The 23,581-nt window shown below is 32.3% G+C and overlaps 1 protein-coding gene across 1 annotated transcript in view; it reads right to left on the bottom strand.

The window, feature by feature from the left end:
- LOC106881011 (uncharacterized) overlaps positions 1-23,250 on the bottom strand; it is a 29,443-nt gene extending 6,193 nt beyond the window's left edge. Inside the window, exons 1-2 of the mRNA XM_089341766.1 lie at positions 22,867-23,250; positions 4,474-4,736 (exon numbers count right to left, since the gene is read on the bottom strand). Of these exons, the coding sequence (XP_089197892.1) occupies positions 4,474-4,654 (181 nt within the window). The 5' untranslated portion in view covers positions 4,655-4,736; positions 22,867-23,250. The remainder of the gene's footprint in view (positions 1-4,473; positions 4,737-22,866) is intronic.
- Between the last annotated feature and the right edge of the window lie 331 nt (positions 23,251-23,581).

Below are 23,581 nucleotides of genomic sequence, written 5' to 3'. Positions count from 1 at the left end.
TAATAATCCCTTTGTCTGTCCTTGTTTGTCCCCTCTAAGTTTAGCCCTCTGTAGGCAATAAAGGAATAAATAATAGACTATGATCCATGATTTCTTCAACTAAATTTAGCAAGTAAATACAAAAACGATTTAAGAGAAGTTACTGTCGTTTAGGAGTGAGATAACTGAATATTGCATTAGTCTAGGTTTCAATATTATAGCTATTAAAAGATTACCCAAAGGAATCATTAAAAATTAAAGCAATTTTGAGATGATCATAAGAGAATGCGAACTACGTATCCTCCTCTTTACAGGATAGCACTATGTCCTCTTGGCCTTTTATCCTATGGCAGTAAATTATGATTGATTACACATGTCAGTATAGGACAAATGTCTATGCGCATAATTATATGTTATTATTTTTTTCGAAATAAAAGCACGTCGTCTTAAATACAAATTAAGTAGACGTTTTTGCTCTTCATGGTGATTGATGGAAAACAAAGTTGTTTGTCATTTGTAAAACTTTCCATTAATTCAAATGTGTAAGCATTGTTTCTAATGCTAATATGAATGACGCAATCTGATCGATCAAATACATTTTATATTCTGAAGGTGATCATGAGTAAGGATTAATTACGATCTTAATTTGACAATTCCGAGAATTATATAAAACCGAGGAATGAATACATAAATACGCAATCTATTTTTCCATGAAAAATACAATACTTAAATAAGTAGGTTTGAAAACATTGTACGGTTTTTATCTGAATTTCTGTATAATAGCAGCTGGTAAAAGAATGGAGGGATGATGTTGCTCTATTACACTATCGAACAGACTATCAGATGTTCTTATTCACGATACGCCTCAAGTATTTGTTCGATTGCTCTCATCTTTTCCATTTCAGCCTGAAAAGTTTGTGTTATTTTCCCATCATCTTGGAGGCCTTCTGAGTAGTCTCTTCCTGCACGTCTTTACCTTTAGACCATATCTGATCTGGCGGAACTTATGCTTTCGGTATTACGTGGCAATAACATTCACATTAGATGACGTTATAGAATTATCTCGTTTCGAATATCGTCCCACAAACTTATTCCTAGCATGGGTCACTCCATTTTCTTTTTCAGCCATGGCCTCTCGTTGTCCTTTTTTTCTTTGCAGAAACCTATGACTTGCTTGTATTTAAGCGTGCAGACATGACGGTTATATAGAAGAGACATGCATGCAGAATGCTGTTCGTTTGTGTTTTCAGTACATTTCTGGTCAAGGCAAATGCTCTCATCACCGCTCTTAAAATGCACAAGATTTCTTTGTGCTTTTCTCAGCATTTCTTTACTGTCAGTTCCAAGTAGATGTATGCCTGATTCAGACAAACATTGACACAAATATATACACCATATATATATATATATATATATATATATATATATATATATATATATATATCTTACTACGGCATTCCGTCGGTTACGACGATAAGGGTTCCAGTTGATCCAATCAACGGAACAGCTTACTCGTGAAATTAACGTGTAAGTGGTTGAGCACTCCACAGACACGTGTACCCTTAACGTAGTTCTCGGAGAGATTCAGCGTAGGCCCCTTGAAATACAGGTACAAAAGAAACAGGAAGAAAGAGTAAAGTCGTGGTGAAAGAGTACAGGAGGGTTCGCCACCACTCTCTGCCGGAGCCCCGCGGAGCTTTAAGTGTTTTCGCTCAATAAACACTCACAACGCCCGGTCGGAAAATCGAAACCGCGATCCTACAACTGCGAGTTCGCTGCCCTAACCACTGGGCCATTGCGCCTCCACACACACACACACACACACGCACACACATGTATATATATATATATATATATATATATATATATATATATATATATATATATAGTTAAAAAAAACAATAACAAAAAAACAAAAAAACAACAAAGTGAGGACGTGATATGGATAGTATTATTGGACGCTCAGGAAAGGAAAGAGAACATACACACACAAATGTATGCATATATGTAAATACATACACATATGTGTGTGTACATATATATGTACTGGGTCATTGTGCCTCCACACGATATATATATATATATATATATATATATATATATATATATATATATATATATATATATATATGTTGTAAGGGGTCCGAAGTCGTTTAGGAAAATACAAAATAAACTAAAGATACAGTAGAATGAAATCAAAATGAAAAATAGAATTATTATTATTTCTAAGTCCTATTTTTGGGACTGCCATGTTGGCTTGGCGATAACTATTAATATCCAGTACTGTTGCCGTAGTCTCCTTTAGAGAGACTTAGAAATATTAATGTTTCTATTTTTGAAAACCAGTGGATGTATTCCACTGAATTTAGGAACATAATCCTTCGTACAGACGGTCAGTAGTGACGCCTGCTGGGTTCGGCCACTCTACATTGATAAGAGGCAATAACTCGAAACTAGTCTGTAGATGCCAGACCAGCAAGGGGAAGTGGCTGACCTCCCCTGTTCGAAGGTTATAATGGACACAGATTCGTGTGTCACATAGGTAGCTAGAGGCAATGGCCTCTTGGAGCTAATCAACAGCAGCATTCGTTCTATTTTTTGGATTACCATGTTGGCCTGGCGATAACTATTAATATCCTGTACCGCTGCCGTAGTCTCCTTTAGAGAGACTTAGAAATATTAATATTTCTATAATATCTCCATTTTCTGTTTTCTTTAAATCTTGACTCCTATTTTTTTATCTGTCCTTACCTATAATTTATGAGCATAACATGTTTGCCCATGTTTAAATATAGGTAATACACCGGTAATACAATGGAAACTTACATCCCTTAGACGGTTATTTTAACCTCTAACTCAGCTAACCTGTATATATATATATATATATATATGTGTGTGTGTGTGTGTGTGTATAAAGGCAAAATTAATAGGTCACAAGAGTGACGGAGAGTACTGTAAAATTAACTCCAAAGCCACTAAACCACTACATTTAATGACTGGCAAAGGGTGGAGGAAATCGCGATACGGCTATATACAATAAGGACTTACCTTGTATGGTGCTTCAGTGGCTTCAGTTAAATTAACTCCAAAGAGTTAATTTAACTGTTAGTTTTGCATAAGAGGTGCTAGTCAGTACCCTCCGTCACTATTAATTTTGTCTTTAGGTTCTACTTGCTAATAAGCCACTCATTTAATTTGTTTTAATTTACCGTTTTGAAAATCAGCACATGTTTTCAACGGTTTTACTTATAAGATTGACAAAGGAAGATGAGCTTAATCATAGGTGTTAAAAGCCGCTGATGAGAGTTAAGATGGTCTACACCAAAATTCGAAATCGCGATACGGCTGTATACGCCAGGGACTTACTTCACCTTGGCAATCATTAAGTAAAGTGCTTTAGTGGTTGTAAATTTAACTCTTATTTTAGCATAAGCGATGCTAGCCAACAGCCTCCGTCACTTTTGTGACCGCTATTAATATTGCCTTTAGGTTGTAATTGATAATAAATCACCATCTCATATATATATATATATATATGTGTGTGTGTGTGTGTGTGTGTGTGTGTGTGTGTGTGTGTGTGTGTGTGTGTGTGTGTATGTGTGTGTGTGTGTGTGTGTGTGTGTGTGTGTGTGCGTGGCTGGTCCTTTGAATTACAGATACAACTCATTTTTTCCTGCTGAATAGACTGTTGCAACATGATGTAGAGTGTCTTCCCCAAGGGTACAACGTGGTGCAAGTATTCGAACTCACTACCTTATTATTGTGTGTCGAATACCCGCTGACCAATATGCAACGCGCCTTCGCTCATCGATACATAGCGAAGAGATAATAAAGTAGGTGAAGCAATCGAATCCATTTATCACAGAATTGTGTTTACAACCTATAATATTTACATATAAACTTAAATATAGAGGGTCTACATATAATTCAGTCTAATGATATTATACACATCTATCTTTTCTTTGTGTTGAATTAATATAACTGTAGAAATTATTTTGGTAAAAACATTGTTACTGGAGTTTAGAGCGATGTCTTTCCAGCCGTCCACCAGACCTATATTGAAAGGTCTTACAGGAATGACTATTCTGTCATTTTTCGGGGTTACATACATAGACATACACAGGCACAAACACACGTAAACTTATTGAAAATGAATTTTTGCCTCACGAATAGAGAGTTTCACGCTGGAGGCATTTAGATGGAAACATTTATACGTATGTGTGTATTCTCGCCTGAAGATCGCAGTGGCTTGATATACACTCCCCAAACAAACACGCTTCAACACGCACACTTCAATGCACATCAATACATACACACATGTGTGCACAAAGGCACATACTGACGCGTACATCACAACTGGTCTTTGTGTCATTCACCTCGTTACTAGAGCAAGTGATAGAAATCTACTTCAATTCCATGCAGTGACTCTGTTGCTCAAATTTATTTTACATTGGTTTCTGATGTGTCTGAAAAACGAATTATTACTTTACTTACGTTTTATAATGATAGCAGAAGCGATAGTAGCAACTGGAGTGTGTTTCATGGCAAAACCAGAAAGGCATGTAGTTCTCACGGCAAAGGTTTCGTATCTTGAAGCAGTTGTTACAATTGTAATTTTGCTTGTTTTGTCGGTTGACTGGATATGGCAAATTACTGTAGCTGCTATAGTAAGCATTACAGTCTGTGATAAATAACAGACTGAGCAGTATCGGTATAATTAAAGTCTTCATCATATCTGTACTCGTGCCGTTTTCCTCCTGAAAAAAGAAAAAAATCAGCAAAACATCTAAATGAATTAAAGGTATTCATATATTACACATATATAAATTCATATTCAGACCTGATTCATGACGCAAGCATTGAGTCTGAATGCCTTTTTTTTTTAATATTTTGAGCGCAAATCCTGATCGAACGCTGACTGACTTTGTCTTTCTTTCACCTAATAGTAACGGAATATAAGCGTATAGAATTACAGTTCCTTTACAAAAGTGATATGTTGTCTTTATTAAAAATTATTATAGTTTAAATAGGTTTCATTTAAGTTTTGCAAGCACTTTTATTATTAATGTCAACACAATTTCACAAATAGTTCTTCACCAAAAGGCACAATTTGCCATTTACTTCTGATACCATAAATTCAGTTGAAATATGAATTTAAAGGTAAAGCTAGAAATTTGCCGAAACTACTATCTAGTTCAATATTCCACCGAAATCAGGATATATATTCTTACATAGTTAATCATACTGAGTTCAAATTTTGGCACAAGGCCAGCAATTTCAGAGGAAAGTCGCTAAAATCAAATCCATTGCTCAACTAGAACTTATTTTATCGACCTCCGAGACGATGAAAAGCAAAGTCGACCCATGTGGCATTTGAACCTGGAACGCAAAGATGGACGAACTGACGTTCACCAATTTGCGCAGCTCGCTAACGACTCTGCCATCTCGCTACTTTACATAGGCAGTAATATTAATAAAATTCATCTTACTTTGGGAAAGTTTGCATCTAGATTAGCCAAGTATTTGTGTTTTTTCGTTAAGTAGAATTAAAAGGTTAACCTACGTCACTTATTCCAGACGAAAAATAATGTGTTGTAAAAATTGTGGAACATTAGTAATCCTTCATCTTTAAGGCACATTAATAGTTAAACGTTATGATGTTGGGTTTAACGAAATTGGGAAGCTTTGTGCAATATATTTAGAAGTGTCTGCATAGATTTAGAGAAATTACTAGTGAAATCCATTCTGAAATATTTGGTGTTCATCCTAAGTCATACAAAACACGGCAGATAAGTGTCACTTTATTCCTGGGCTCGCAGGTGGAGTAATATCTGTAAATGCCAGTGTACTTTAAGCGAGGTACATGGAGAGCATTTATAGTAGGCTAGTTCTCTAATAGGAAAACGTTACAAAGCCAATTAAAGCCTCAACATTTGTTGAATTTTACCGAACATTTTCTACAGGCATATTTCCAGACGAAGTACTGCAGAAATTATAACATAAATACTTCTAAATTTTAATCCACGAATACATTATTTCCATCAAAAGTTAAGAAATTACATGATACTCGAAAATCGTAAAACTTAGATTCAACAAAAAACATACAGTAGATTAAGTGTTAGTATTTTGTTATTGAGATATAACTATTTTTATGATCTCCAGATAAAGTTGTCATCACTTTAATTTGAAATATATTTAAGTTATAATTTTCCTATGTAACGAAATTGCGTTTCTTCGCAATTCTTACTTTTCCATAGAGTTGATTTTTTTGTTTTTGCTGTCGGAATATGAATTACATCTACCGTAATTTGAGAATAATGTATTGATTACAAATAAACGTCGTGTTACATCAATATTCATGTTCTTCCTGGATGCTATATTAAAACAGGAAATATTTTCCCATCAGTCGTAATTATATTGTGTTTTTATTTACTTGAGTTATTGCTTTTGCGGTTATAAGGTGAGAAAAATTATATAATGAGGCACTGTAGGAAAACAAAGTTATCTCTGTTCATTGCAACACAGGGATTTCAGGTCAACAGAGCATTATAGGCCGAAACCGAATCTGTTGTGTCCATATCTACAAAAACGCTCATTAAAGGAAACACACACGCACGCACACACACACACACACACACACACACACACACACACACACACACACACACACACACACACACACACACAGAAGCATATAAATACATTGGAGCGAAATGTATTTTTTCACAGTTTGTGGTATTTAGAGAAGAAATGCAATAAAATTATGAACTGTTGCGATAAATGTGATAACACCCACTTATGTTCCTTGGGTTTCGACGAATGAGATAGATTTCATTTCACGCAGCATGACATTTAGTTGATACTTGTCCACCCCACATTTTATTGACCGATCACCTTATATGTGTGCGTGTGTTTGTGTGCTTGTTTGTGTTTGTATTTATGTGGCTGTGTGGTAAGTAGCTTGCTTACCAACCACATGGTTCCAGGTTCCGTCCCACTGTATAGCACCTTGGGCAAGTGTCTTCTCCTATAGCTTCGGGCCGACAAAAGTCGTGTGAGTGGATTTGGTAGACGGAAACTGAAAGAAACCCGTTGTATATATATATATATATATATATATATATATATATATATATATATATATATATATATATATGTGTGTGTGTGTGTGTGTGTGTGTGTGTGTATACATATATAGAGTTTAAAATTAGTTGCCACGCTCACAAAACCGTAACATCTAAGCCAGATACTGATTGGCCAAAATACTATTTGTATGATTCAGCCTGCTGGAGCCCATCGGAAGGATTTAAAGGGAAAATTTAATCACTTCCCAACAGTTTTTCATCTTGGAATACAATTATTACTACTTCTGCACAAACCTGGTGATTGCGTAACGCATGAAAATGCTAGTTTTAACACAACAGACATAATATCCTATTATTATGATTTTGTAAAATTGTTAATAATGGTTTCAAATTTTGCCACAAAGGCAGCAATTTGGGGGGAGGGGATGAGACGATTACATCGACTCCATTGTTCAACTAGTACTTATTTCATCGACCCTGAAAGGATGAAAGGTAAAGTCGACCTGGCTGGAATTTGAACTTAGGACGTAGCCACGGGCAATATATCACACCATTTTCCGTTTCCTTCATTCGTTATATACATATATACATACGTACTTACATACATACATACATGCATACATATATATATATATATATATATATATATATATATATATATATATATATATATATATATATATATATATATATATATATGCATACATACATACATACATACATACAAACATACATACGTATATCTGTATATGTTATATATAATATATGTATTTCAAAATACTTTTATGTGGTTAGGAGCTCATCCAAATAAAAAAATATAATTCAAAAATGTAAATAAAGTTGCGAAGGGCACAGGTGCATATTTTAGAGAATGGTTAATAAAATATAAAAGGTTTCAATATATACATCTTATCAAATATTAGATATATTTAGAAAGAATTTTGGTGGCTGTCAGAGGGAAAATAAAGATTCTTTGGTGCGTTTAACAATTTATACCAATATTTTAAATCTTATATATATATATCTGCTTGTTAAATTTTACTCTTCACCGAGCGAAAAATCTGATAAGTTTCGAGAATATCACGTAGTAAGACGCTTCATAAATCCCAAACCGGTGTTTCAATTTCGCATAAAGTCATAAATCTATCTATCTGTCTGTCTGTCTGTATATGCATGTTTGTATGTTGTTTTTTTTCTCATTTAGTAGTTTCATCCAAGGGTTTGGACCATGATTTGTATGTATACACACGGACACACACGATATGTATCGGTCTATTTAATGGATTTCCAATACATTATACCTTACAGCATTTCTTCTTAATGTCATAAATTTATGATCTTGCTACCTAACATGAAAAATGTACATTTATTTCTATTTCTCTTTAATTATACTTCCGTAGCCTGCCCTACATAACGTATATGGCTTTAACGTTATTTTTCTCTAACTATTACCCTTGTAACTCCCACTCAACCATTACAACTAAAACTAAATCACTTGCACATTTCCTATTATTGAGATAATTTAATAAAGGATATGATTATTAAATTAACCGATTTTTCTAGTATGACCTGATGCCATATAATCCAGCTTTATTGTTGTGAGAGAAAGCTCATTTTATATTGATGATTAGCCTGGTAGTATGTTTATTAAATAAATAAGCGCAGGATTTTCTATTTAGATATGCCATTCACCTAAATTCTCCACTTGCAAAAAATGTCGCGTAGACGCCTCATTAAAGTTAATTATTTGTTGCTTTCAATTCGATACGCTTCCCAGATGAACAATTTATAGAGTCGATCCCCCGCGTGCTATGCTTAAATTCATATTTTTACCGACCTTTTGTTTCCTCCACGCTTAAACATATTTAACAAACTAAATTCACACCTACTCACAGGCACACAAGATCACGGACATGTACCCATAGATACAGACATAAAAAGTTCCGGCAACCTACCACAACAAATCTACGGAAGCATACAATGCAAAACAAAGTCATTTTAAATTCTTTTATGTTAAACATTGACATGTACTTACATAAACACATATATGCATGCAGGGATATATGCATGAATATATAAGTTTGTCCATATGCATGTATGAACATACGTGCATACGTATTTGATTATGTGTGTATATGTGTATATACATGTATATATATGCATATATAAGTGTACATATTTAGACATATGTATATATACATACAGAAATATATATATATATATAACTTTTATAAGTAATATTCTAAAAGAATATATAACTGAACTTATATTGAGTGCTCAATTATTTTGAGCAAATAAATGTGTATATATGTGTTTTTATATTATTAATAAATTCATAAACTTATCAATAATATACTCAGGAAATCAATATTTAATATTTCGAAAGATATATATCCAATATGACATGGTAATATAATAAATTTAAAATTTTAAAATATAAATATACGAAATATAAATATAAATATGTATAAAGACATGAATGTAGATAAATATACGTGTGAATATAAATGCGTATAAAAATTCATGCGTAATTAAGCATGGATATTGTAAAGTCTAAAATATAAAATATAAAAAACCTAAAATTTTAGGTTTTTGTATTTTATATTTTAGACTTTACAATATTCATGCTTAATTACGCATAAATTTTTATACGCATTTATATTCACACGTATATTTATCTACATTCATGTTTTTATACATATTTATATTTATATTTCGTATATTTATATTTTAAATTTTAAATTTATTATATTACCATGTCATATTGGATATATATCTTTCGAAATATTAAATATTGATTTCCTGAGTATATTATTGATAAGTTTATGAATTTATTAATAATATAAACACACACACACACACACACACACACATATATATATATATATATATATATATATATATATATATATATATATATATATATATATATATATATATATATTATTTATATTAAGGGCATTACTATACATAAATGCCTCACGCTAGGAGGGACTCTTAGAGCCAAAACTACCATAAGAAACACATTGTACCGAACGCGAGAGTTGCATTCCCCCGCGTTCGGTACAATGTGTTTCTTATGGCAGTTTTGCCTTTAAGAGTCCCTCCTAGCGTGAGGCATTTATGTATAGTAATGCGCATAATATAAATAAATATATTTAAAGGGAATAATTAATAAATTTTTCCTTTTGAGGTTTTTCACGCTAACTACTTGATAAATTCTTATGAAGATTCTATTCTATTTTAAAATTGTATATACATACATACATACATACATACATACATACACACACACACACACACACACACACACACACACACACACACACACACACACACACACACACACACACACACACACACACATATATATATATATATATATAATGCACTGCTTTGTGATAGAAAAATAGAAAAATCAGCAAAAAATGCACTAAATATTCATTATTTAAACGACACGTCCTTAAGTCCTACTTATAATTTCTTATGTTCAAATCTTAAACATATTTATCAGGCACAGGAGTGTCTGTGTGATAAGTAGCTTGCTTACCAACCACATGGTTCCGGGTTCAGTCCCACTTCGTGGTACCTTGGGCAGGTGTCTTCTACTTTAGCCTCGGGCCGACCAAACCCTTGTGAGTGGATTTGGTAGACGGAAACTGAAAGAAGCCCGTCGTATATATGTATATATATATATATATATATATATATATATATATATGTGTGTGTGTGTGTGTGTGTGTATGTGTGTGTATATGTTTGTGTGTCTGTGTTTGTCCCCCCAACATCGCTTGACAACCGATGCTGGTGTGCTTATGTCCCCGTAACTTAACGGTTCGGCAAAAAGTGTCCGATAGAATAAGTACTAGGCTTACAAAGAATAAATCCTGCGGTCGATTTCTTCGACTACAGGTGGTGCTCCAGCATGGCCGCTGTCAAATGAGTAAAGGCACCGTCGAAAGTTCATATTAGCAAGAGATTGTTTCGAGAAATATATTAATGTCTAACGTATTATTGATTATCTTTCACCTGAAACTCAAGAAAGCCATCTCTTATCTGGCTCCTAATATTTGCCATTTTCTGTTATATTTGTACGCCTTACACCTTTTTGGTATATTTGGCTATGCCTTACTTCTGCTCATTCTGCTTGGTATCTATGAATCCATTACCTTAGTCCACATACTTATTCAATGAAGATTAATGAAGTGCTTAATTTATCAATCTCTTTTAACTCGGTGAACCATAATTACTATGTTCCCATTTCTCAGATTATTAATCAGCGGAAACCTTTTCTGAAATCTCTGAATGCGTACGCACATTTCTTTTGTTCATTTGTGTTCTCAGTCTTGATTCCCTTTCTATGTCCTTTATATTAATCAATCACTCTCCTCATTATTTCATTGCATTTCACTTAATCCCCTATGATTTGACTTCACTATACTGTTTATGTATTTCATCTCCATTCTTCATATGTCCTTATATATTTAAGTTCATATGTTTAATCATATTTATATATTATATCTAATAACCGATTTCACTATTTCTTTTAGTTTATTTTGTTCTCATTTCTTGTTTTCTTCAACATAAAACTGCTTTATTTCCTTTACCTAGTTCTTTTAATCCCTGATTAACTGTTTGATAATTTGATCATGACGTCTTTATTATTTTCTATGGCATAATATTATTATATTATCGTATCCCATTCAAATAGCACTAAAATTAATCATTATTAAACACTCTATGCTACCTTCATACACATAAATATACTTGTTACGATCCTAAACTGTTTACGAACTCTAAAACCTTTAGAAATTTCAGGAAGTCATTACTCCTGTAACATCTATTTATTCAAATCACATGTATTTTTCAGCACCCTGTTATACTTTAAAATTTCTATTTTACAACGACTTATTATATTTTTATAATTAAATTACAAAGCAGCTTTCCTTCAAGCAATAACGTAGTTCTTTCAATAATTCTTACTATAATTCATAAGTTTCATTTCCCCGCGACAATTTGAGAAAGCATATACGCATTTCCTGAACTCATCTTGCGATACATCCATTTCATTTTTTACTCGTATTTTATTCACCAAGTTTAGGAGGAAATCATTATTTGAATTTTTTTTCTGCTTTTATTATTCCTTTTGAATTATTAATGCTGTTTTTCACTTCTTCCATTAACTGCAACTTCGTTCCAATTTGTACATCTTAAGCGTATTTCATATTTGAAAATAATAGAGCTCTTTCGTCAATTAACATTTTAAAACCTCCGTATTCAAGAGAAAGAATTATAGTCGCACCTTGTTGACGTGACCACTTATGAAGATAGTTGTTTGTTGTGCAGATAGTGGCGTATTGAGGGAGAAGCATTTTGAAAAAGATCACTACTGCATGCTGTGTCGCAAACTATTTCATCTCGGTATTGCTGAGAAAGTTGGACTTTAGCTGACATTTGTGACAAACGTCAGATAGGCACAAGAACTATGCTCTTTCAGAGAAAATGCCGATTTTGACTGGATCTCTCAAATAACAATGTCAAGCTTGTTCTTTATAGAAGGTATGCTAGACATGATCTCAAATATACAGGCAGACTCTTGCAATCACTGCATTGGTAATAAAAAACATTTCAGTCCATAAAAAAGAAGCAATTTAATGACGGAAAATTTTAAGCACTTTGCTATCAGCCCACTGACATACCATTATCAGATACAAAGGTTCTGGATTGCTATAGCTGAAATACTGAAACTGCGTGACTTAATAGATGTGTGTGTGTGTATGTATGTGTGTGTATATTAAAACTGGTGAATAATTTTTATGTTCAAATTACTGAAATATTAATGAACAACAAAAGGCTGGGTGGATGGTGTAGTGGTTTCTGAGGGAGAGCGTGAAATCATTCTGATTCTATGGAAAACATTTGCCATCAGCCATTTTGAATATTGCACATAAAACTATGATCGCCAAACAGTATTCAATTATCAGCGGAACTAATAGTATTCCAGCGTTGCCTGACTACCCAAATAGTCTACGTAGAATAGAGTGTATAAGAAATGATTTGCGGTTGTTCCTCTTCCGGCTCATTACGTTCTGATTTCAAATCCTACCGTCATAATTTTTGCCTTTCATCCTTCTAGTGGCGATAGATTTAGGTACCAGTTAAGAACTAGTGTCAATAGTATCAGCAAATCCCATCCCCCAAAATTGTTAGCTTTATTACTGTAACAGTGGCGATTCACTCACTAGACAAATAATGTCTTATGCTATGTGTTTCGGTTCTTTACTCGAATGTGAATTTAAATCTTACAGAGTTTAACTTTGTTTTTTAATCCTCCTTAGTCAAAGAAATATATTATCAGTTCACCATTGGATTGGATGTAATTAAATAGAACTCTCCAACGAACATACTTCGTTGGAGATAATGATTCGTGGTATTTGTTGCTGTCATTATCTTTCGAGTACTAATTCTGCTGAGGCCGACTTTGCCTTTCGCTCATTGGGGTCGATAAAATAAGTATCAGTCAAGTATCAGTGTCAATATTATTGATTTTCTCGTTTCACTAAAAGTTAATGACTTTCCCCAAGTCTTGAAAGTAAGGGCTGCATGCTGGCAGAATCGTTAGAATGCCAGACAAAATTCCTAGCAACATTTCGTCCTGCTTTGCTTTCTGGGTTGGAATTTCGCCGTGATCGACTGTAAGCATCTGGAGGTGCCACATCTTTTCGATTTCATTCAGCAAATCTTTGTATTTTCTGAGCTTATCAAACTCTTTTGTCGAGATATTATTGTCACAAGGTATGCTAATATCAATCAATAAGCAGACTTTCTTGAGTTGGTCTTTCACGACAATACCTGGTTTATGAGCTTTGATGGTCCAGTCTCTATGTACTAGAAAATCTCAAAGAATTGTTACATTTTCTCCCTCAGTTACAATCACAGGGTAGTACTTCTTCCATTTGTCAGTAGTTTTGGTTTTATAATGCCGACATGTAAATATTGGCTAACTCTATCATGTCTTGATTCGTACGATTGTTCAAGGAGGTTGAACGAAACACCATGATTTCAGTGAATTATCCAAACCCCAAAGAATTCCTCTCAACACATGGCAGAGATGTACATATCGTCAGCCACTAAGGAACATGCTCAACTGGTTAAGATCAAACAGCTGACAAGCAAATCTGTGGAATTGAGCAGAATATTTGCTGTAGCCTTTCTTTTATACCAAGACAATTCATATACAAGATAACACTTGGAATCAGTTAAGATCAGAAACCATGGGATCCACTGCCTGGTATTGCATGAGGGCGTTTATTATTATCATTATCATCATCAATATTATTATTACTTTTATTATTATTATTATTATTATTATTATTATTATTATTATTATTATTATTAATATTATTATTATTATTATTATTATTGTTATTATTATTAGTAGTATTATTCTTCTTATTGTTGTTGTTGTTGATCAGTAGACTTCCTTCTATTTAGAATGAGCACTGTGCTATTTAGGTTAGTGTAATGTTCTGTTTTGATTTTGTATTTTGTTTTATATTGTGACAGCAATATACGTAAGCTGACTGCAGTACTCAATATTACTAATTCTATTTTACGCTTATTTGTGTGACTGGATGTTTGCAAAGTTTATTTTTCTGCACGTTACTTTTTTAAATCATTCGCTAAAAGCTTTTATAATAGATATTATTTCTGCTTTCATTCCTCACATTCAGGATATCTCTATCTTCAGGTATTCTGTTTAAGTTAAATTCACCCTTTCTTTCAGTGATATATTATCGTTTGTGTACACTGATGCTTAGGTTAGGAAGCTGTCATAGTCTTCCATATCACTATCTGATCACTTGCCTTGATGTCTGTGCCTATGTCGTGTAGCATATCCCAGAGTATTTTCGCTTTGTCATCAGAGGGTATCTTTGTTGTATTTATATAATGCCCTTCTCTCTTATTAGTTGATAATCCTAACACAGTCCCCAGTAAATGAACCCTCATCTCTCTTTCATGTTTGTAGATGCATTTTTTGTTGGTTGGGTGAGATTACGGTGCCAATACCAATATGGTTAATTGTTTTGCACCCGTACATTCAGCGTTTACTTGATCTAATCTACTGCTCTACGTACAGATTATAATAAATCTTTGAAGATCTACTGAAATTGAGGACACTTCTCCCTCAGGTCGGAATCTTCCTCTTAACCCCTGTCCATTATTTTATGTATTTTTCACGTGGAAATCTATCTTGTGTCTTTAATCCATAACGGTGTCATAGAGATTAACATTGTGACATCCGGTGTGTCTTGGGTAGTTTTGAACCTGATTGAGCCCATCTCACTCTAGGCTTGTCTACAGATGATTTCGGCAAAACGCTGAGAGAAAGGCAAAAATATAGAGAAAGGGAGCGATCCTAAATGAACAGAAAAATTATTGACAACAATATGATTTGCGTCATTGGTGATCTCGGTGGTATTTTGACTTTGAGAATAGAGAAAGAGAATGATTGACCGAAAGCAATGTATTCGGTGCTCTAATACTCTTTCAGCGTCTCAAGCAATTGTTTTAAGTTTGCATAATGTATCACCATTGCAAGCCTACTTTTGACATTTTTCATTAATTTCAGTTCTCTCTTTCTTATCTCAGTCAGTCATTGCTGTGCTGTTTTTGATTATCTGAATGCAGTAAACACATTTTTGTTTTGTTTTGCTCGTGTTTGATAACTAATCGTAGCAGTTTTGGCTTGATCTTCGTTACACGTAATTTGTAGTTCTAGAATTGATATTAGCTTCCTAGTTATCTTAGGCAACTATCTTCCTGAATTCGTACAAAACAATTATTTTATCTCTCGAATTCTGTATGGTATATTCTAAACATTATCATTATTTTTCTTTTTCTTCTGTCACCTCTTGTTCCTACATTATCCATCGAGTTGAGAATGTTTTGAATTTTATTTGGAGAAATAGAGAGCTCATTCCTATAACTCGATAAAAAAAAATTCTGTTTTATATTTAAGTATAATTCATATAAGACATTAGGCCCTAATGTTTAATTTTAGTTGTGATCGGTATATATTATTGATTTGTAAGAATGTGTTAGTCAGTTTTCGGTCCATTTATCAATCTATAATTAACCAACTTGACATGAATGTTCTTAATTAATTTCTTCTTTTTAAGCTTGCCTCAACTCGTTTTCTGGCACGATTTCTCATATACTTTTAGTATATACCTGTATTGCATAAAGTCAAGCTTCCAATTGTTTATCATTTACAACATGCACCTTGAATCCTTCCATTCCAAATGGTACTTTCATCTATCCGTAGCATTATTTTCTGTCTATTCTGATTTTTAATATATTGGTTATTGGTGTTTGTGTCTGTCATACAAAGTATGGTATGAAGAAAACATTGTTTTCGCTGAGTTTCTATTCTAATAGAAATAGGTGAGATCACCTATCCGTCACAAACAGCCAAGACAATACACAAAATATGGTGTGGTGTTGAATTCTGAGGTTTACGTAGCTCAGATGCTCTTAATTTTGTATAGATGGATGTAGTTCACCCCGTTTACATATAGGTATATATATTCTCAAGCACAAACAAGCACACACATATTGTTCACATTGTTACAATCGTTCATAATCAGGAGATACATCAGATCCCAATAACTATTGATACTACCCAATGCTCAGGCGAGGGCTACAGTAGAGTAATATCTGAAACCTGGACGGTACAGCTGCTACAAACCGAGATATCCTAGACCACATCCATAAAAGCGCTGACTACCTAAAGTAAATCTCAGATACGCTCCAACCTTTAGTTTACTGGTGAAACGCATCTTCTTTCTATTTTTTACCACTACTTTAATGAGCCTTTCTCTTCTGCGACGCTGTCAGATAATGCTAACCCACTTATACATTCTCATTTAACTCTTATTCTCTTATCGCTCATGATGTCTAATTCATGAATCACCACAATAGAAACTATGTCCAGTCTTTCCTTCTCATTTCTCCCGACAATTTCATCCCTGCTCATAAATGTTAAGCAAATCTTCAAAAGGAACAAGAATAACATATATCTTATATGTCACGTTTGTTCAGGAGACTCTACCACGCTATGAACGTTTTCCTTTTGTCATATTTTTTTTTTTGAAATATAAATCTATGTTTGTGATTTAAGTAACACTTACAAGAACGAAAATGAATATTACAAAAATTAAATTATGATTGAAAAACAACTCTCACACAATATTAGGATAAAAGCTTTTTGATTGGAATTATGCATTCTGGTGTATAAAAAAATATTCACGATTTAAAAAATTAGCTTCTAAGCTAATTGTCAGTTGTTATTTCACTTAAATAACTTTTCATATGTATACATACATATAAAAAGTTATATATATATATATATGTGTGTGTGTGTGTGTGTGTACGTAGAGCTGCAGATAATGTACTCACACATAATATGTGTACAAACGCACGCACAGAAGGACTCACGTATACGAAGGTAAAGCATGTCAAACATGGATATCTATCAACAGAAGTAAATAAAACACATCATAAAAAGTCGGTATTCTTACGTGTAGTGTGCCCTTGTAAGTCTGCAATGGGTAAGTTGCATGTATTTTCTGTAGCACATAATACACTTGAACATGTAAATGAGCAGCAAAATAAGAAACAACTTGATACAAAAAGAAAAAAATTATATAAACAACTTCATCAAATGTTGTAAATTACAAATAAATGAAGATGTGTATCCACTGAATATAATAATATGGCAAAGTAATTTGTGCTTTCGAGCTACACTGTCCAAAATAAGTTTAAGACCGATGATGTCAGTTCTATTCCTCCATTAATATATTTTTAACAAAACTGTAAAAATTATTTTATATTTTCCAATTTATGTAGAATTTTTTCTCTTTCGAATGATATAGGCGTTATATATCTTTCTACAATTCGAATAACTTTAATGTGAAATTAATTCAAATGATTAGAAATTGTCGGCAAAATTAGTTTAAGACCATACCAAGATTATGCAAATTGATAAGCCAAATGTGTGGTCATATGGCTTGTCGTACTGCATTGTTTTATTTAATAATCGAGCAGTTACACATTAATTCGCTATGGAAAAGCGTCTGGTATCAGCCCAGTTACTAGATTAAAGATCGCATTGCTTCAACAGCAAAATGTGTCCTTCATGAGCAAGCAATTAGGATACAGCAAGACGCCTTGGGTTCAAGTAGGGAAGCTTTATCAAGTCACTGGTCAATACAAATATCGACAAAGAACAGGCGCTCCGAGAAAAACAACAGTACAGATGGATCGGCGAATTCATAGACTCTCTGAGGGTAACCGAATGCTAACAGCAGTGGACATTTGCAAGCAATTATCTCATGAAACTGACAACAGTTTTACACCACAAACTGTCAGAAACCCCCTAAAAGAATGTGGACTGTTCAGCCGTATCGCTCGAGAGAAGCTGATAATTTCTGAGACGAACCGGTGGAAGGGGATCAAGTTAGCTAAAAGTCATACTGAATGAGCAGCTGAAAACTGGTCAAAAGTACTTTGGAGCGACGAATCCCACTTCTGCATCTTTGAATTAGACGGAAAGATTTATGTTAGGCGCCGTCCAACTTAAGAATTCCATTCTAAGTGTCAAGAAAACAGCGCAAGCGGCAGGTGAGGGGTTATGCCGTGGGCCGCGTTCAGCAGCTTAGGTACGGGTCCAGTTGTTACGGTTGATGGCAGAGTGAACAATGTAGGCTATCTGCAATTAGTATATGAAAATGTGCTGCCATATGTAAAAAATCAGATGCCATCGGGATCTATTTTCCAGCAGGACAATTGCCTTTTTCATAAGACTAGGCAAGTTTTGAAATATTTTTAGCGCAATAATTTGGTGGTTATTGAGTGGCCTCCGCAGAGCCCGGATTTGAATCCGATACAAAATTTATGGAATTATGTTTCAAAAAGAGTTCATACTAAAAAACTAACAAATTTGTCCCAGTTATATAATTTTATCGCAGAAAAATAGCAGAACATTTCAGGTGATTTCTGTGCTCATTTGTCGAACTCCATATCCTGCCGTTGTAAGGCTGTAATTGAAAATAATAGCTATGAAACTAAATACGACTAATAAATTTTTGTTCATTGATCATTTGTGCCGTGAATTCTCAATTCAAACAAAATAATGTTGGTACGGTCTTAAACTTATTTTGCCGACAAATTTTACTCATTTGAATTAATTACACATTACACGACAGACAGAGATGTTGTTGAAACCGAGGATTTTGAACTTACGGAGACAATATTTACAAATCGACTGAGGAAACAGAACTAGATCTCATAATGCAAGGAATCAGTGGTATAAACAAGTACTTGCATGCTTCGTGAACTGCGTTGCGTGGAAACAATTGCAGCGATTAAAAAATAAATGTCCAATCGTACTCCTCGTTGACTCCAATTTTTTCAATTATCTATTCCCACACAACAAATGCCCAAAGCAAACCTGGAAGTACGTATAATACTACTACTGGATAGCACAGGGTAAAACTTTATATTGTACTCTATTATGTTGTTAGCAGAATAACGATTTATACATATATATATATATATATATATATATATATATATATATATATATATATATATATATTTATACAGGGTGTCCCAGAATTAACAATGTAATTAAATGAAATCGGACAATATTTTTTAAAATTCACTTTTATTTATTTATTTATTTATCAAATTTGATATGCGTTAAAAGTGCATACGTTTTTATTTAATTTTGCTTATAATTTTATAATCTTTAGATATTTTTAATGATCTTTTTTTCATTCCTGTTGGATCTACCTTATCTGTTCACCACAGCGTTTTTTCAATGTGGATGCAATCATTTTCTCTTCTTCCATTCTCGGGATGGAGTAATAGTTAAACTGACCTTAAAACACGCATTAAGTTAGCAGTGCAGATGACAACGCCTGAAATGTGTTTCGCAACGCTAAGGATAGATTTGAAATTTGCAGGGTACAGATCGAGCACATGTTGAAAATTTACAATTAAGTTTTAACGTAAGATTTATAAATTGATTTCTTTTGATATAATTAAGTAATAAGCATAAAATTCTGTCAGTTCTTTTTTTGAAATTTTCCTGATTTCATTGAAATAGATAGTTAATTCTGGGACACACTGAAGACATACATACATACATGAATACACACACAAACATACAGACACAGACACACTCACACATACACAGATATAATTATATATATATGATATTTAATCAACGTTATTATAGAGGGATAACCAATGCAGACAAAATATTCTATAAGCTTCTGTTAGTACACTAGGCTAGCAATATTTTTTTAGATTTGTAAAGAACTCTGCATATACTTGTGGCAAGCTCCTAGATTATACTTCATCACCATTCCATATTGTAAACCTGTGCTCCAGTTATACTGGGTTTTACTCAAGGTGATATACAAGACAATGCATAAATAATGGTCATTGTATATTCTTCTTTATTGCAATAAAGTTGACTTACAACTGTTTCCAGTAGTCATTACAGGTTCGTTATTGATAGATTTACTTAAGAAAATTATGAATTGACCGTCATTTATAACTCGTCATGTATATTATTTAATAGATGATTCCTCGGCGGACAAATACTTTTTGTAAGAAATATACAGAGAATATTATATAAGAATGATATAACGTAAAACTCTATAGATTCTGTATAATTACTCTTTTCTTTAAAACTTTGTATAACTTTCTAATATCAAAAAGGTCACTTTTAGCACAACCTTGTACATTATTTAAGTGGGCTCATCAGATCACTGTATATATTTAACATATAAATGCACCATTATTGTTTTTTAATTTGTGAAATCATATTGTGTTTTACATTTAAATTTATAGAACAACAAGCAATTCAGTTGTAGAGTCAATTAGAATTCTTCAACAACTATATGCAACAGATTTTATAATAATTTTATCTACAATAGGCCTGTCTTACACTCAGTTAATAATACAACAATAAAGCAAAATGATAAATTTCTATTAGAATTTCCTCAAAATTTGAAGGTATTTGAGATTTATGACCATAAATATCAGTACATCTGATTCTCAATCTTTTTTGTGTAGACTAGATTATTTTGAGTATATTCTAAAATTACTAGTATGACTACTATCATCCAACTGGCTCTCAACCCATAGAATATAATGGATATAGCAAAAAATGAATAACAGGTCACCAACAAGTCTGTAAGAAAATTTCTTGTACACTTTTCGCTTAAATATTTGAAATAATAAAAAAAAAAAAATTTAATTCTAATTCTGTTCTACTTATTATTAATTATCTCAAAACGTCATACTTTTTAATCATCCTTCATTAAATTATTCTTGTATTTTTGACAAAGAAACACATGACATGCTGAATAGACTTCCGTAAATTTCCTCAGAACTTGTGTATACTGATATATATATACATGCACATACGCACGCGCGCACACACACACATACACACACACACACACACACACACACACATATATATATATATATATATATATATATATATATATATATATATATATATATATGAATGATCATTTATGAACTTTGTGTAAAATGTTATATTTTTGCGTAATGTCTATTTGTATTGTTTTACCTTTAAAAATATCGAGACATTGTTCCTATATTCGAAAACATTAATTATTTACTATTTGTTTTCAATTTAGATGAGCATGAAAGAATTTGGTTAAATATTCCAAGTATTTTTATTTTCTTTAGTTTATTCTGCAAATTTATATGTAGGAACTGAGTCTTGCAGTGATATAGACAGCAGAGATGTCAGTGTTAAAGGTAAGTTGGATGATGAATATTTTGTCAAGTACTATTTATACTCTTAATTGGCATTCCGATGGCACTACATTACCATTTCCTCCCTTCCTAATCACTAATCATACACACACACACACACACACACACACACACACACACACACACATGTATATATAAATATATATACATATATATATATATATATATATATATATATATATATATATATATATATATATATATATATATATATATATATATATATATATATATATATATATATATATATGTATATATATATATACATATATATATATATATATATATATATATATATATATATATATATATATATATATATATATATATATATATATATATATATGTATATATATATATACATATATATATATATATATATATATATATATATATATATATATATATATATATATATATATATATATATATGCATGCTTGTGTGTATAAGTGCGTTTATCTATTTATTTGAAAATAGTTTAGCTTATAACATTACAAAACTTAAAATATATGAATAAAATTAAATTAGTCAGTACAGTTATTTTATAATTTCAAAACTCATATTGAATTATTTATGACCTATAGAAGAACACAGAATCAGGACCAAAACGATATTTTTCAGAAAGCAAATGAACAATTTTCCTGAAATTTGGATGTTTTATTTATATTTACTCGAAAACTAAATCAATAAACAAACTAATATAGAAATTTCTAATGTAGATTTGTTTATGAAAGCTGTTTTTGTCGTAAACAAATGTATTAATTAAATAACCGTTTGTGATAATTTTAATTAAATATTATTTTCATTATTGAATAATCTGAACAATACAACTAATGAAATCATATTAAATGTACTATTGTGTAAAATAAATCAGGAAATGTAATGAAACAAGAAATAATGCAGACAACTTACTTCTAAGTCACTGGAGTAAATCCTCTCTTGGAGTCGTTTGCTAAAGCTTATATTCAATAGACAAGAACGCAGATTCATTCAATGTATTCTGTACAACAAAATATTATTTTTACTGTGATTGTGAAAATAAAGGAAATAAATCTGAGGCAGTAGAAGATTCTGTAGATATTGTTCACGTGATTATTTTTGAACCGGATTATTTGATAGTCCTATCAATGCTGTCAGTTAAAGAGGAAGAAAGCAAAAAAAGGAAACAAAAACAAAAAGCGAAAGAAAACGAAGAATAGATAAGCAGCCTATATATATATCATATCAATGAGATTCTAATTGGCTTCTCTCCGTCTCTTATTAAAGCAATAGTGTTTCTTGGCACCGATTTGTATTACTCACTTGAGATTTGGAAGTTTGTCGAACTTTCATTTTGTTGAGTTCACGTGACTTTACATTTTGAAAACTTATTCTTTTTTCTAATAACTGTAGATTTACGTTATTTTAGAAGTATGTTCAATGTTTAATAAATCAGAAATATCAAGGCATTATATTTTCTAATGTTACTTGTCTCAGCCTTAAGACTACTACTCTGCTGGTGTAGCACCTTAATATTTCTAGCCCATAAGATCGATTACAGTGATTATTTTAAAGTCTGGTAATTATTGTAACATTCTGTCTTTATTGAATCATTAATTTTCGGGGATGCAGACAAGCCAATATCGAG

This window comes from Octopus bimaculoides, chromosome 2 (genome assembly GCF_046866305.1).
Source record: "Octopus bimaculoides isolate indiv1 chromosome 2, ASM4686630v1, whole genome shotgun sequence".
Lineage (NCBI taxonomy): Eukaryota > Metazoa > Mollusca > Cephalopoda > Octopoda > Octopodidae > Octopus > Octopus bimaculoides.
This window is presented reverse-complemented; position numbering and strand designations above follow the sequence as displayed.